The 14,675-nt window shown below is 46.4% G+C and overlaps 1 protein-coding gene across 1 annotated transcript; it reads left to right on the forward strand.

Annotated features, from left to right (window-relative positions):
- Positions 1-9,102: 9,102 nt before the first annotated feature.
- On the forward strand, positions 9,103-14,337 carry LOC123052620 (FT-interacting protein 3; the record flags this gene model as incomplete). Its single annotated transcript, XM_044475874.1, is given in 2 exon segments — positions 9,103-9,146; positions 11,135-14,337. A coding segment is annotated over 1 exon segment (3,072 nt). The 3' UTR covers positions 14,230-14,337.
- Between the last annotated feature and the right edge of the window lie 338 nt (positions 14,338-14,675).

The following is a 14,675-nucleotide window of genomic DNA, read 5'->3' on the forward strand; positions in this document are numbered from 1 at the left end:
CGTTGCGGCTGCGCCCACGGCGCCCGCACCTCGCCTATGAGCCCGCAACCGCCGCCCGATGCCCGTGAACCACCGCCCGTTAGCGCCCGTGGCCCTATGACATGTGGGGCCCCAACCCCCAAAACGGTTTTATAAAAAAAATATTAAAAAATAATGATAATAATAATAAAAATAAATTTAATTAATTAATTAATTGACTTACTAAATTAATTAACTTAATTAATCCTGTTTAGTTAACCTAATTAACTATTGATTAACTAATTAAACGGTAATTAAATTAGTTAAATCCTAATTAGAATAAACAGAGTATGACATGCGGGACCCACACGTCTGCGACCCAGTCAACACCTCTGTTGACTGCTGACGTCATGATGATGTCAGCATGCACTGTTCTGGATAATGTTGAATTTAATTAAATAAATAAATTCTAAAAATGATTTAAAACTTTAGAAAATCTTATAAAATAAACCATAGCTCAGATGAAAATACTTTGTACATGAAAGTTGCTCAGAATGACGAGACGAATCCGAATACGCAGCCCATTCGTCCGCCACACACCCCTAGCATATCGAACACGCAACTGTCCCCCTCCGGTTCATCTGTCCGAAAACGCGAAACACCGGGGATACTTTCCCGGATGTTTCCCCCCTTCACCGGTATCACCTCTTACCGCGTTAGGGCACACCTAACACCGTTGTTTGCTTTGTCATGCATCTGTTTGCATTGTATTCATTGTTTCTTCCCCCTCTTCTCTCCGATAGACTACGAGACCGACGCCGCTGCTGATGCCCCGACCGACTACGTTGTTGACGACCCCTACTTGCCAGAGCAACCAGGCAAGCCCCCCCCTTGATCACCAGATATGGCCTATTCCTTCTCTCTACTGCTTGCATTAGAGTAGTGTAGCATGTTACTGCTTTCGGTTAATCCTATTCTGCTGCATAGCCTGTCATTGTTGCTACAATTGTTACCTTTATCTGCTATCCTAATGCTTAGTATAGGATGCTAGTGTTCCATCAGTGGCCCTACACTCTTGTCCGTCTGCCATGCTATGCTACTGGGCCGTGATCACTTCGGGAGGTGATCACGGGCATATGCTATATACTTTATATTGTTACATTACTTATGATACTGTTCGGAGATGCGGGCTGAAAGGGCATGTGGCTCCATCCCGGTAGAGGTGGGCCTGGGTTCCCAACGGCCCCCGACTGTTACTTTGTGGCGGAGCGACAGGGTAGGTTGAGACCACCTAGGAGAGAGGTGGGCCTAGCTCTGGTCGGCGTTCGCGGATACTTAACACGCTTAACGAGATCTTGGTATTTGATCTGAGTCTGGCCACTGGCCTGGCCCTGGCATGTTGATCTTCCGAGGCCGGGCATGACCCAGGAAAGTGTGTCCGGCCAAATGGGATTGAGTGTGTTGGGTTATGTGGTGCACCCCTGCAGGGAAGTTTATCTATTTGAATAGCCGTGTCCCTCGGTAAAAGGACGACCCGGAGTTGTACCTTGACCTTATGACAACTAGAACCAGATACTTAATAAAACACACCCTTCCAAGTGCCAGATACAACCCGGTGATCGCTCTCTCACAGGTCGACGAGGAGAGGATCGTCAGGTAGGATTGTGCTATGCGATGATACTTGGTGAACTTACCATCTACTCTCTTCTACATGCTGCAAGATGGAGGCTGCCAGAAGCGTAGTCTTCGATAGGATTAGCTATCCCCCTCTTATTCTGGCATTCTGCAGTTCAGTCCACCGATATGGCCCCTTTACACATATACCCATGCATATGTATTGTAGATCCTTGCTTGCGAGTACTTTGGATGAGTACTCACGGTTGCTTTGCTCCCCCTTTTCCTTTCTTCCTGGTTGTCGCAACCAGATGCTGGAGCCCAGGAGCCAGACGCCACCGTCGACGACGACTCTTACTACACTGGAGGTGCCTACTACTACGTGCAGGCCGCTGACGACGACCAGGAGTAGTTTAGGAGGATCCCAGGCAGGAGGCCTGCGCCTCTTTTGATCTGTATCCCAATTTGTACTAGCCATCTTATGACAACTTGTTTAACTTATGTCTGTACTCAGATATTATTGATTCCGCTGACTCTTCTATGATCGAGCACTTGTATTCGAGCCCTCGAGGCCCCCGGCTTGTATTATGATGCTTGTATGACTTATTTTTATTTTAGAGTTGTGTTGTGATATCTTCCCGTGAGTCCCTGATCTTGATTGTACATGTTTGCGTGTATGATTAGTGTACGATTGAATCGGGGGCGTCACAGTCATGGAAAATGTGCCTCAGCTCTGGTAGAGGTTTACACCTGGTGCCAAAATAAATGAACATTTTTAAGGGCATTACATTGAGAAAAAAATAATTTGTCTAAAAAATGAAGGGTGGAAAATGCACAAAAAATTGGTGCGGCTGGGGACTCGAATCCAGGACCGCGTGGGTTTGTGGCGTTTAGGGCTGTGCTGGTAACCGCTATGACAGATGGAAAGACTTTGACATGGGTAGGGAAGGAAGGTATACATAGTGAGACCGTGAATGTTTGCACACGCGTGAGAGTGGTTTTCCTTTGTTTTGCACTGAAATTTTGGAGGGTTGGAAGGTTGAAAACGTATGTTTGCACTACCACATGATTTTGGTTAGAGTGGCACTTGGTTTAGGATTTAAAGGGAATAAATTTGTATGTTAGTTCATGACTTGTTTTTTTTTGAATGAAAGAGAGGGCTTCTCACCCCCTCCGATTTTCATTAATGAAAACCACATGTTCTCGAACTTCATGACTTGGTTTAGGAAAGAAATGATATGTTTGGGCACAGACATTTTTTAACACACATAATAAACCCTAATAACTTAGATAAGATGCAACACACCATACCCTTACATTAAGCAATAATAATAAGTTCACGGACACATGACGAAACATGACACGACACGACACGACATAGAAAGGCAACAAAATAAAAATGAAACATGACGAGCTTGACTCCGGGCTTGAACATCTTCACCTTGACCTCCTTCTTCCACCTTGGTCGCGCGCCCCTTCAACATCGTCTTCATCTTCACACCTCCTCCTCCTCGTCGTAGGGAAGGGAGTGCATCTGTCCTGGAGTGGGGAAGATGCTCTCGTACTTGGTGTAGATGTTGTACACGGTGAAGAAGATGGCCTCGCAGCCGCACCAAAAGACTTGGCCGAGCAGTTCGCGCGCGTCAAACGGGTTGGTGAAGGTGACCGTGAGCAGTAGGAGGATGCCGCCGCGGTCACGAACCTCGTTGAGGGTGAACATTCTAGGCGAGCCCCGTGGGAGGTGGGCATAGCCAGCTCTGAGGAAGGCGCGGGTGAGTTTGACGGAACCCCTCCACCTTGAAATAGCCCACACACGGAGCTCCCTCTCCACGAGCACGCCCGGTGGGTAGCGCAGCTCTGGCATGACAGGCGGACGGTGGAAGGTCGGTCCGTTGAACTGCATCTTCACTTGGTCTCGCTTGGGGAGGGCTCGGTCGCTTGGGTGTTTGAAGTTGGAGAGAATGGATCGGATCTGGCTTGTGGGTGGGAGAGGAAGAGAGGCACCCCATTTATAGGCCTGTGGGTGGGAGAGGAGAGAAAGGATGAGAACTGTGCGTATGTGAATCCGGACGCGTGTGTGTATCAGTTACGTTTTGCACTCTTTAATTTTTGCACGAAAACGATGCATGGGGCACGTGCGTGCATCTGAATCATTGCATAGCTCTTTGACCGGGCGGTGCATCTGACTCGCTGCCCTGAACCACTGCTGTAATGCCTAACTCTAAATCAATACGTGCATGGCCACCTAGCTCACCTCGCTAGCCTAGCTCGCCTAGCGTGCCTCGCTCGCCTCGCTCGCATGCATGCACGTCCGCCTCCCGCGCATGCAAACCCACGTCGCCGCCTCCCATGCATGCAAGGCCTGGAAAGGCTGAGACGGGCTATTTACTACGGTCTCAGGCCCAGATAACGAGACGGCCCAACGGTCCATCCAGCGCGCCCGGTATTTGTTTAAAAAATGATCTCCCAGCCAATCAGATTGCATCTCGCGGATCGCCCCCCTCCTCCCCGCAGATTCCTTCTAGAAGGGTTAGATCGACGGACCTTGATCGCCGCTAGGGTTAGAAGGATGGTCCTTGTTCAGCGCTAATGTTAGCGGGGTTTGGGAGAGGTTTGGAGCAGTCAAAGCTATGTTTGACCAGATTTCAAATGCGCATAATAAATTAAATAAAAATCAGAAAAATAAAAAACATGCGCACATAGTCTTCTTATGTCATATACTAATGATTTAAGTTGATAAACAAGGTTTACATACATTTAAACGATAAGTTCATGTGTATTGTGTGATATCTCGAGTATCTCAAACTCTCTTGTATGAAGTGAAGAGAAGTGTTTTGGGGAAATGAACATGAAAATTTCAAAAGATTCACCACAGCTTCATTTTGGAGTGACTAAGAAGGATCCAGGCTTAGTTTTTCATTTTGATGTTTTACACTTGTTTAAATCTTGGTCAAAATTATGTTTGACCAGAATTCAAATGAGCAAAACAAATTAAAAAAATCAAAAAATGGAAAAAACCAGCGCACATAGTCTGTATATATAGAATATATGTGTAGAAAAATTATTTGGCTGATTTAGACAAGGTCGAAAAAAACCTTGCTTAGAAATGAGGCCGTTTACCCTACCTTTGGACCCCTCTTTTTAGCACATTTTTCATGAAAATTTCAAAAACCTTACCACAGCTTCATTTTGGATTGACTAAGAAGGATCCAGGCTTAGTTTTTCATTTCGATGTTTTAGACTTGTTTAAATCTTGGTCAAAGTTAGGTTTGACCAGAATTCAAATGAGCAAAACAAAATACAAAAAAAACAAAAAAAAGGAAAAACCATGTGCTCATTCAAACATCATCCAACAGATTTAAACATCATGTCAAACATAGTTCTAACATAGGTCCAACATCATCCAACAAAAATACAACATTATTCATAATGTTTCATAATTATTCATAAATAGCGTTGGGGCTTCTGTCTGTTCCTTAAGCTTCTTGCCATCACTTTGCTCCTCGTGCACCTTGTGCTCATTGCTTCTTCTCTTCTCCTCTTGGTTGTCGGTACCTTACGCGTCTTCTTCAAACCTTTCATAGAGCTGTGCAAAACATAAAGGATAATGAGATCATGTCAAGTGATAAATGTACAGTATTATTTGACCCTTGCAAGATTTACATACCTAGCAGAACTCACAACAACAGAAGGTTGGTCACCATTTGGAGCCTCACTTGGATCATCATTTGGATCCTCACTTGGATCACCATGATCACCATTTGGAGCCTCACTTGGATCACCATTTGGAGCCTCACTTGAATCATTATTTGGAGGATATTTTGGATCATCGTCAAAATCATGCGGCTGTTGACCATCATCATTTGGAACCTCATCAAAATCCTCATCTGATGCAACCGGCTGTTGACCATCATTTTCATCATCTGTTGAGGCAACCGGCTGCTGACCAACATTTTCATCGAAGCCTTCATCGAAACTCTCTCCGAACGCTGGATCTACTGTGTTATCACAATACTTACCGAAATGACCAGACCCACCACACCTTGTGCACTTACGCTTCCTTGCTCCAAGTCCAGCTCCTTCGCTGCGAGGTCTGATTCGACTCTTCCTTGGTCTACCTGCTGCTCTCTTCAGAACTGGAGCGCAAAGCTTGAATCCAGGGTCCACCATGTCCCATTGTTGTTTTCCCTCCATAGCAGGCAAGGCATAAGCATATGTGGCTTTGAACCTTGCAACAGAGTAGTAATCATGCACATACTGTTGTATGTTCCCTGCTGGACCTGGGAGAGAAGTGATGAAAAACAAGGCATGAATGCATGGCAACCCAGTTATCTGCCATTGCCTACAATTGCAAGTTCTAGCTTCTAAATCCACCGGATATCTCCATTCCCTCTTCTCTTTATCCAAATATGATATCTCTGCTGTGGTACCCGAGCAAAGAGGCATGTTCATTTCCAAGCCTGTTGTTTTCTGCTTCAGTTCATTCATCACGGCAAGGATGATAATGTGGCCCATGAATTTTGCCTCGGCTATTCCTGCACGATAATGAAATTTCTGCATGTATTCTATCCTTATCCTGTCAAGCAAATCCACCACATAATGACCCTTTAGTTTCCGGATCGTTGAGTTGAAAGACTCTGCAACATTGTTGTGCACATAGTCAACTTTGCTCAGCTCACTGAATTGGCTTCTGGCCCATAACTTGGAGTGGTGTGTTTCCAAGTATTCTTTCACTTTGGGATTCATGTATAACTGCCTCAAGTGGTAGTTGTGCTTCTTCACACTGCAAGTCAAAGATGCTGGCCATAAATTATCGGTATACACCTTTCCTTTGAATTTCTTCATGAAATTTGCAGCAAGGTGACGCATGCATTCCCTATGCTCTACTCCAGGGAACACATTGTCCACGGCCACTTCTAAACCTTTGCAGGCATCTGTATGAATGACCAACCCATTGGGATGTGCAATAGCCCGGCGAAGATTATGCAAAAACCAAGTCCAGCTCTCCTCAGACTCTGTCTCCAGCACACCGTAGGCAACTGGAAATAAAAAAACTGTGTGCATCAACTGCACAAGCTGCTACTAACTGTCCTTTAAACCTCTCTGTGAGAAAAGTGGCATCAATAGCCAAATAAGGCCTGCGGCCTGCCAAAAAACCCCGGCGACAAGCCTCAAAGCAGACAAAAACCCTCCTAAAGCATTCCTTGGTCTTTGTCACTCCCCTGAATGTGTACTCCACGGTGTGGTGATCAATATCTACAATACTACTTGAGCTTGTCCTCTCCACTTCACATTTGAATGAGTGCAACAATTGAAAACTTTCCTGCCAGTTACCATAAATAGAATCCATAGCATGTTGTTTACCATTGAACAACCTCATGTATAACTTATCTTTGATGTTCTTCTGCAATTCCTTTGAACCCACTTGCTGGTTCTCTTTCACCCACTTCTTTACTTCTTCTGCCACACATCTTGACTTGGCTCTACTAATTGTATCCTTCCTAAGGGTTGATTCCTGGAATGTGTGCTTAAAAGGGTTCACTTTGACCTAAACATTGGTGCTATTTCGCATTTTAGATGCGAGCAACCTCCATGGACAACCCTCCGGACAGTGCACTCTGTAACGTACTTGATCGCTCTTGTCAACTTTGAAAGTACGTTCTACCTTGATGCAGTATGTCACAAGTGCATTTCTACACTCATTCATGGATGCAAAAACTGTACCTTCTTCCATATGAGGGTTCAAAGGGTCCCATTCAACAGCTGCAAGGTCTTCGTCCTCACCCACCGCGTCACCATCCACACGGACTGCATTGTGAGCCTCATCTTGGTTTTCAGCCCGAGGTGCTCGTCGTAAATTCCGAATAACATCAGAATATAGCTTCTCTTCATCAACCCCAGAATTGTAGTCATCAGGCTCCACTTCAAGGGGGGCCCTACTGCCGTTGCGCACACTTGTCGAGCCACCACGTCACCGTGCACCAACTGAACTGTTCTGGCTAGAGATGCCATTACGACGACTTGGTTCTCCCCGAGATGTTGCACCCGTCATCCTAGGTTCAAATGCCTGCTCAAGCACATCAACTTGCAGCCTCACATGAAAATTATCTTTCTCTTTATGCCTAACAAACATGGTAGCCAGCTCTTCATCATTACTAACTGTCACCCATTCCTTTTCCCCATTATAGTATTTGTATACCACTCCATCAAGCAAACCCCAAGGATATTGGCTACAAATTACCTTCCCAAATTGTCTAAAACTCCAATTACTAGCCATTGGCAACCGATAATCGAAACCTCCTTGGTATTTCTTCTTATCCTTTGCATCGAACATGTACCGGTCCCTTCTAATCTGCACCAAGAAAGCAAACCGCAACTCCTTTCTAACCGACAAAAATCAGAGACGCAATCAGCACACTAATTGGGCAAACCTACTCGAATCGAGTGTTCAAATGCACAACTAAGCTCAATCTAAACAGGAGGCGAGACTTACCCCTCGGGAACCCAGTCGTGGACGCGGCGGATCTCCGGCCCGATGCTTGCCTCGCCAAATACTCCGGGGTCGCCGCTGCTCGCCATTTCGCCCTAGGGTTCTTCCTCCTAGTTCAAATAGCTCCAGCAGCCCCCCCACCTTTAAGCGCTCCGACCGGGCGCACGGAAGGAGGCCGCGCCGCGGGTCAAGCAGGTGGCGGGCGCCCCACCCGTGGCGTCGCAGGAAGGTGGCGGGCGTCGCAGGTAGCCGTGGAGCGTAGGCGCAGGACGGTAGCGGCGGAGCAGGCCGTGCAGCTGGTGGCGGGGCACGTGCTGGCCACGGCGCAGGTGGCGGCGGCGGCGGCGCAGGACAGCCGGCCGGCGGATGGGCAGAGTGAGCTAGAATCCTACGAATGATTTGGGGATTTAGTTGCACGGGCCTACATGTCAGCTCCGGACCCACGTCCACGCAGTCCCATGTGTAAGCTCCGGGCCCACAACCACTAACGCCGGCGGACGGAATGGACTCAAATATGGCCATTTGGCCTCGTCATAGTAACTGTGCATGGACTAGAGGCAAAACTGAGCACAATTCGCATCTGAGGGCAAAACTGAGCACACGGACACCACTGAGGGCAAAAGGATAATTAACCCTTCTTTGTAAGGTCTTTTGTGAATAATTAATAAAATAGCTGCATGCATTGCCCAGATGCAGAGGCCGGGGGTCTTTCTCCTTTTTAAAAAACACACACACACAAAGAAGAAAAACTATGCGTTGGTCTTTTGCTGCCAATCTGTCTTTGACGGTTCACACGCTCCGTTTCCTCCCGTTCCACCCCAATTAAAACATCCGCTAATCCAACACGGCAACTGCACCCAACAACCACGCTACGCTACCCAGCAGCAGCAGCAGCAGGCCACAAGAAGCACAGCCAAACAATGTGTTTCCCGCACCCAACAACTTGACCCCCTCTTCCTCCCTCTCCCTCTCTGTGCGTGTTGACAAGTTGTCCGCAGCGAGCACGCTGGATAGTTCGGTCGCTCCTCTCTTCTTCTTCGAATCAAGGTCGAGCTGCATGCTGCCTGCCTGAGCAACATCAAAGGTCACTACTTGCTCCGTCTCTATATAATTTGCAAAGCTTTTGTCTCTCTCAGTTTCCTGTGGTGTCTTTGGCCATGATGGATGGATGATAGATAGTTCAAGTTTAGTCTGCTCCCTTCTCTTCTTCGCTAATTCTTTATTGGACTTGCTCAAGTTTGACTGCTCATGAGTTTTGGTCGCCATGTCTGGATCCAAAACTTGAGAGTCCCATTTCTACTGTTATTATTGTGTGAGGCATGGTTGTTTAGGGATGAGAAACCATCTGGGTTGCGGATTCACCATCACAACTGGTTTACCACCTATTTGTTACTAGTATAGTCCTATAGATAGATAGAAGCTTGTCCCTAATGTTCTTGTGAAAATCACGCACTATAAACAGGCTATCGTGGGGAAACTAAAAAATTCTACGTAAGTGCAAAAGGAGTCCAAGTTCTTCTTGTTCCAATTTGCGGCCCTTGAAAAAGCTACATATGATTTTTGGTCTTCTCAATCTAGATCTACTCCCTCGTCTGGCATGCTGCTTGTAGTAGTAGTAGCAATTAATGATCTGTTTAATGAAGTTGCCGAATTCTCCGGTGATACCAATGGATTTGGTGGTACTTATTGCCTGATTCTGATATCCGTTGGACTCAACATCATGGACAACTTCCCCAAGCTCTCAATGGCCATATCTCATAGCCAAGCCCCATCACCTGCCTACCTTTTGGTCCATGATGTACCCACATCCCATAAGTGTTCAATTGAATAATTCAGTTGCTACTTTTCTGACGTGTGACTTGTGCTGCTTCATTTTTGCCTTGGTGCCATCACCTATTCTTGCTGAGTTTGCGTCTTCCAAGCAAACAAACCTTGTGCCTTTTTTATATAAAAAAATATTGCATCTGTTAGGTTCTAAAACTCGATAACCCTCATAGGCATAGTAGTCACTTTTTTTTCTCGAAACGAGGGGAACACCCTCGGCCTCTGCATCGAGTGATGCAGAGTCATAGGCATAGTAGTCACTATAGGACCTAACCCGTTCCAGGTCTGCATACCCCTTTTCTTTTGGTGCTGTTGATTTGCAATCCTGTGTGATTGCAGTGGACGTCTCAATCAGAAAGGAAGCGGCCGGTGGCCTCTCGCTATCCCCGCACACATGTCTGGTCTACCACCAATTGCTGCTCATGGCCACACCTTGCTTGTATCACCACATTATTCTTATCCATGCAATTGTCTGGATTTTTTGAATTTAAAAATCTGTGATTAGGTCTACCTCCTCACATGTCATCACCATTTTGCATTGCCTGGGAAAGGAACACTTGATGGGTAAATGATTGCCCCAGTTACAAGCTCCAAAGACTTGAAGCACAATACAATACACCAATCACACACAATAGAGGCAGGAATCGGAAGCTATGTACCAAATGGGATCTGCAGAAATCAAAAACACTTTCCTTGTTTATACTTTGTGTTGTTGTCAACACTTTCTAGTAAACTTTTAGTGCCCGATATGCTTGTCACGTCCAGCATATTCATGATACCAATCTTTGGTTCCTTGGGACAAAGTATTCATGGGCATCACCACGAGTATTTCCTTTTCAACTTTCAGTGTCTGATATCTTCAAACAGACCACGGATTCCTGCTAGTACCAATATTTGATTTGATTCGATTCGATTCCTCGGGGCCAAGTATTTTTGGCGAGACCAGTTATTGCAACTTTTAGTACTAAATACGCTACCTGATACTCCTATATGATTCCGTGGATTCCTATACTACTAATAGTAGCAAAGTTGATTCCTTGGTAGATGGGCCAAATTAAAAAAACTTGTCGGCATAGACAATAAAGAATATTTCTCCAACCAACTACTTCCAGCTTGCACAACTTTCTTCCTTAATGCCATGTGCATTTTCTCCCTTGCTGCAACCTACAGTGGTCCAACTGGCAGTTACAATCTGCTCAAGTTTTGCACTGACATATTTCTAAATACATATGCCGCTTCTTATTTCAGAATATCAGTGGTGGCGCGCCATCATGATGAACAATCTAAAGCTTGGCGTTGAGGTTGTCAGTGCTCATGACCTCCTCCCTAAGGAGCAGGGCACAGCCAATGCCTTTGTAGAGGTTGAATTTGATGGCCAGAAGTTTCGCACGGCCATCAAAGACAGCGACATCAACCCTGTCTGGAACGAGCAGTTCTTCTTCAACATATCAGATCCATCTCGCCTCCAAGAGAAAGAGCTCGAGGCGTATGTGTACCATGCAAACCGCGCCAGCAACAACAAGACTTGCCTCGGCAAGGTTCGTATCTCCGGCACATCCTTTGTCAGCCAAGCTGATGCTGCGCCCCTGCATTATCCCCTGGAGAAGCGCACCATCTTATCACGTGCACGTGGTGAGCTTGGCCTCAGAGTTTTCCTTACAAATGATCCGTCTGTGAGGGTGTCTGCTCCAGGTCAGGATTTTGATTTCGCAAGCACGCCCACCACTGCCCAAGAGCAGGCTGTCGCCAATGCTATCCCAAATCCTTTCCAAGACACCAGGATAAATCAAGTCAGACAATTCCAACACTTGCCACGGGAACAGCAGCAGCGTCCACCACCCATGGCCGGACAGCAATACTACGCACAAGGTCAGGGTTCATATGGAGAGCAGCAACAGAGAAGCTACTCTGCTGCAGGGATGAAAACTGAAGCCCCTCAGGTAGCAAGGATGTATTCCGCAGGTCCACAGCAGCCTGTAGACTTTCAGCTCAAGGAGACAAGCCCAACGCTTGGTGGTGGACGTATTATTCACGGCCGGGTGATGCCTGGTGAGAAGGCTGGGGCATATGACCTTGTCGAGAAGATGCAAATCCTCTTTGTGCGTGTCGTCAAGGCCCGTGAACTGCCCCACATGGACCTCACTGGGAGTCTTGACCCTTATGTTGAGGTGCACCTTGGCAACTACAAAATGAAAACAAAGTTCTTTGAGAAGAACCAGAGGCCTGAGTGGGATGAGGTGTTTGCCTTCCCTAAAGAAGTAGTGCAGTCATCGACACTTGAAGTTGTTGTCAAGGACAAGGACATCCTTCGGGATGACTATGTCGGTCGGGTGATGCTTGACCTGAATGAGGTACCTGTAAGGGTCCCTCCTGACAGCCCATTGGCGCCAGAGTGGTATCGCCTTATGGGCAAGGATGGGATGAGGGACAGAGGGGAGTTGATGCTTGCAGTCTGGTACGGAACCCAAGCAGATGAATGCTTCCCAAGTGCCATTCATGCAGGAACAACACCAATAGATTCCCATCTTCACAACTATATCCGTGGAAAGGTCTACCCTACACCGAGAATGTGGTACGTCAGGGTCAATGTAATTGAGGCACAGGATATATTCACAATGGAACACCACCACATACCTGATGTGTTTGTAAAGGTGAGGCTGGGTCACCAACTACTGAAGACAAGGCAAGTTCGCTCACCAACCAAGAACTTCATGTGGAATGAAGAAATGATGTTTGTCGCAGCAGAGCCTTTTGAGGATGACTTGATCATACAAATAGAAAATCGTGTTGCACAGAACAAAGATGAGGTGATTGGTGAAACTATGATACCTCTCGCAAGGATTCAAAAGAGGGCTGACCACAAGGCAGTAGTACGTCCATTGTGGTTCGATCTCAGAAGGCCAGGACTGATTGATGTGAACCAGCTAAAGGAAGACAAATTCTACGCAAAGGTGAACCTTCGTATTTGCCTTGAAGGTGGTTATCATGTGCTTGATGAGTCAACACAGTATTGTAGCGATCTCCGGCCAACAATGAAGCAGTTGTGGAAGCCACCAATTGGGTTGCTTGAAGTTGGGATTCTAAGTGCAAATGGCCTCAACCCAACAAAGACCAGGCAAGAAAGGGGGTCATGTGATCCATATTGTGTTGCCAAGTATGGTCATAAATGGGTGCGGACACGCACAATTGTTGACAACTTGAACCCTCGGTTCAATGAGCAGTATACATGGGATGTCTTTGACCATGGAACAGTACTCACCATTGGTCTATTTGACAACTGCCACATAGGGGGAGACAACAACAATCACAGCCACAGCCACAACCAGAGTCATAGCCACAGCAGCAGTTCCCCCAGTCATATGGATAAACCCATTGGGAAAGTCCGAATCAGGATCTCAACCCTTGAGACTAGGCGGGTGTACACGCACACATATCCACTGCTTGTCCTCCACCCATCAGGTGTTAAAAAGATGGGTGAAATCCACCTTGCTATCAGGTTCTCAGTCACATCCCTGCTCAATGTGTTCCTTACATACTCACGTCCTCTCTTGCCCAAGATGCACTACGCCCAGCCACTGTCAATAGTCCAGCAGGAAATGCTACGCCACCAGGCTGTGCAGCTTGTTGCACAGCGCCTGGGGCGCATGGAACCACCAGTTCGCAGGGAAGTTGTTGAGTTCATGTCAGACGCACGCTCTCACCTGTGGAGCATGCGACGAAGCAAAGCAAACTTCTTCCGTCTGATGCAAGTCTTCTCTGGATTCATTGCTGCAGGGAAGTGGTTTGGTGACGTTTGCCAGTGGAAAAACCCAGTCACCACAGTCTTGGTCCATGTACTCTTCATCATGCTCGTCTTCTATCCAGACCTTATCCTTCCGACGATCTTCCTCTACATGTTCTTGATTGGGTTGTGGAATTATCGGTTCCGGCCACGTGTCCCACCACATATGAACACAAGGATATCTTATGCGGATGTTGCGCATCCAGACGAGCTTGATGAGGAATTTGACACGTTCCCAACCTCGAAGAGCGCTGACCTGATTAGGATGAGGTATGACAGGCTACGACACGTTGCAGGCAGGATACAGACAGTTGTTGGCGACATCGCAACTCAGGGTGAGAGATTGCAGTCACTGCTGAGCTGGAGGGACCCAAGAGCAACAGCTATGTTCTTATTATTTTGCCTGTTCACTGCAATTATACTGTATATTACACCATTTCAAGTGATTGCGCTCTGCCTTGGGTTCTTCTGGATGAGGCACCCACGGTTTCGCCACAAGGTGCCCGCAGCGCCAGTAAACTTCTTCAGGAGGCTACCTGCAAAGACAGACTCATTGCTGTAAAGGTCCTTGGACATGAGCTACCAATGTTATGTCACAGTTCTTTGTATCTATTTACTATGTAATACTGTTGTACAATGGCATTGGGTAATAATATCTATTGTTGTACCATGTGAGAGAGCAAAATAAGTCGAGTTGATAATTTTGTGGTTAAAAGTTAGGAGATTAAGACTTTAAAGTTATACCGTACAAATTGTTTATAATATGTTTGTAACTTTGGATCCATAAGAGTTTGTACAACCAAGTCAAGCTTGTTGCCCTCAAGCCAGTTCACTGTGATAGTTATAAGAGCATTACACGGCAATCATGAAACTGAAGCTTTTGAGATTCTCTGCATGTGAACATTCTTCTATGTTAAGTTCAACTAATTTTCCCTCCAAAAAAGAAAGTTAAATGAATTTACCACATCTGCTCACATACAATGTTTTATTGTGAACATGAGCATCAGA

The sequence above is a fragment of the Triticum aestivum genome, chromosome 2D, assembly GCF_018294505.1.
Source record: "Triticum aestivum cultivar Chinese Spring chromosome 2D, IWGSC CS RefSeq v2.1, whole genome shotgun sequence".
NCBI classification, from domain to species: domain Eukaryota; kingdom Viridiplantae; phylum Streptophyta; class Magnoliopsida; order Poales; family Poaceae; genus Triticum; species Triticum aestivum.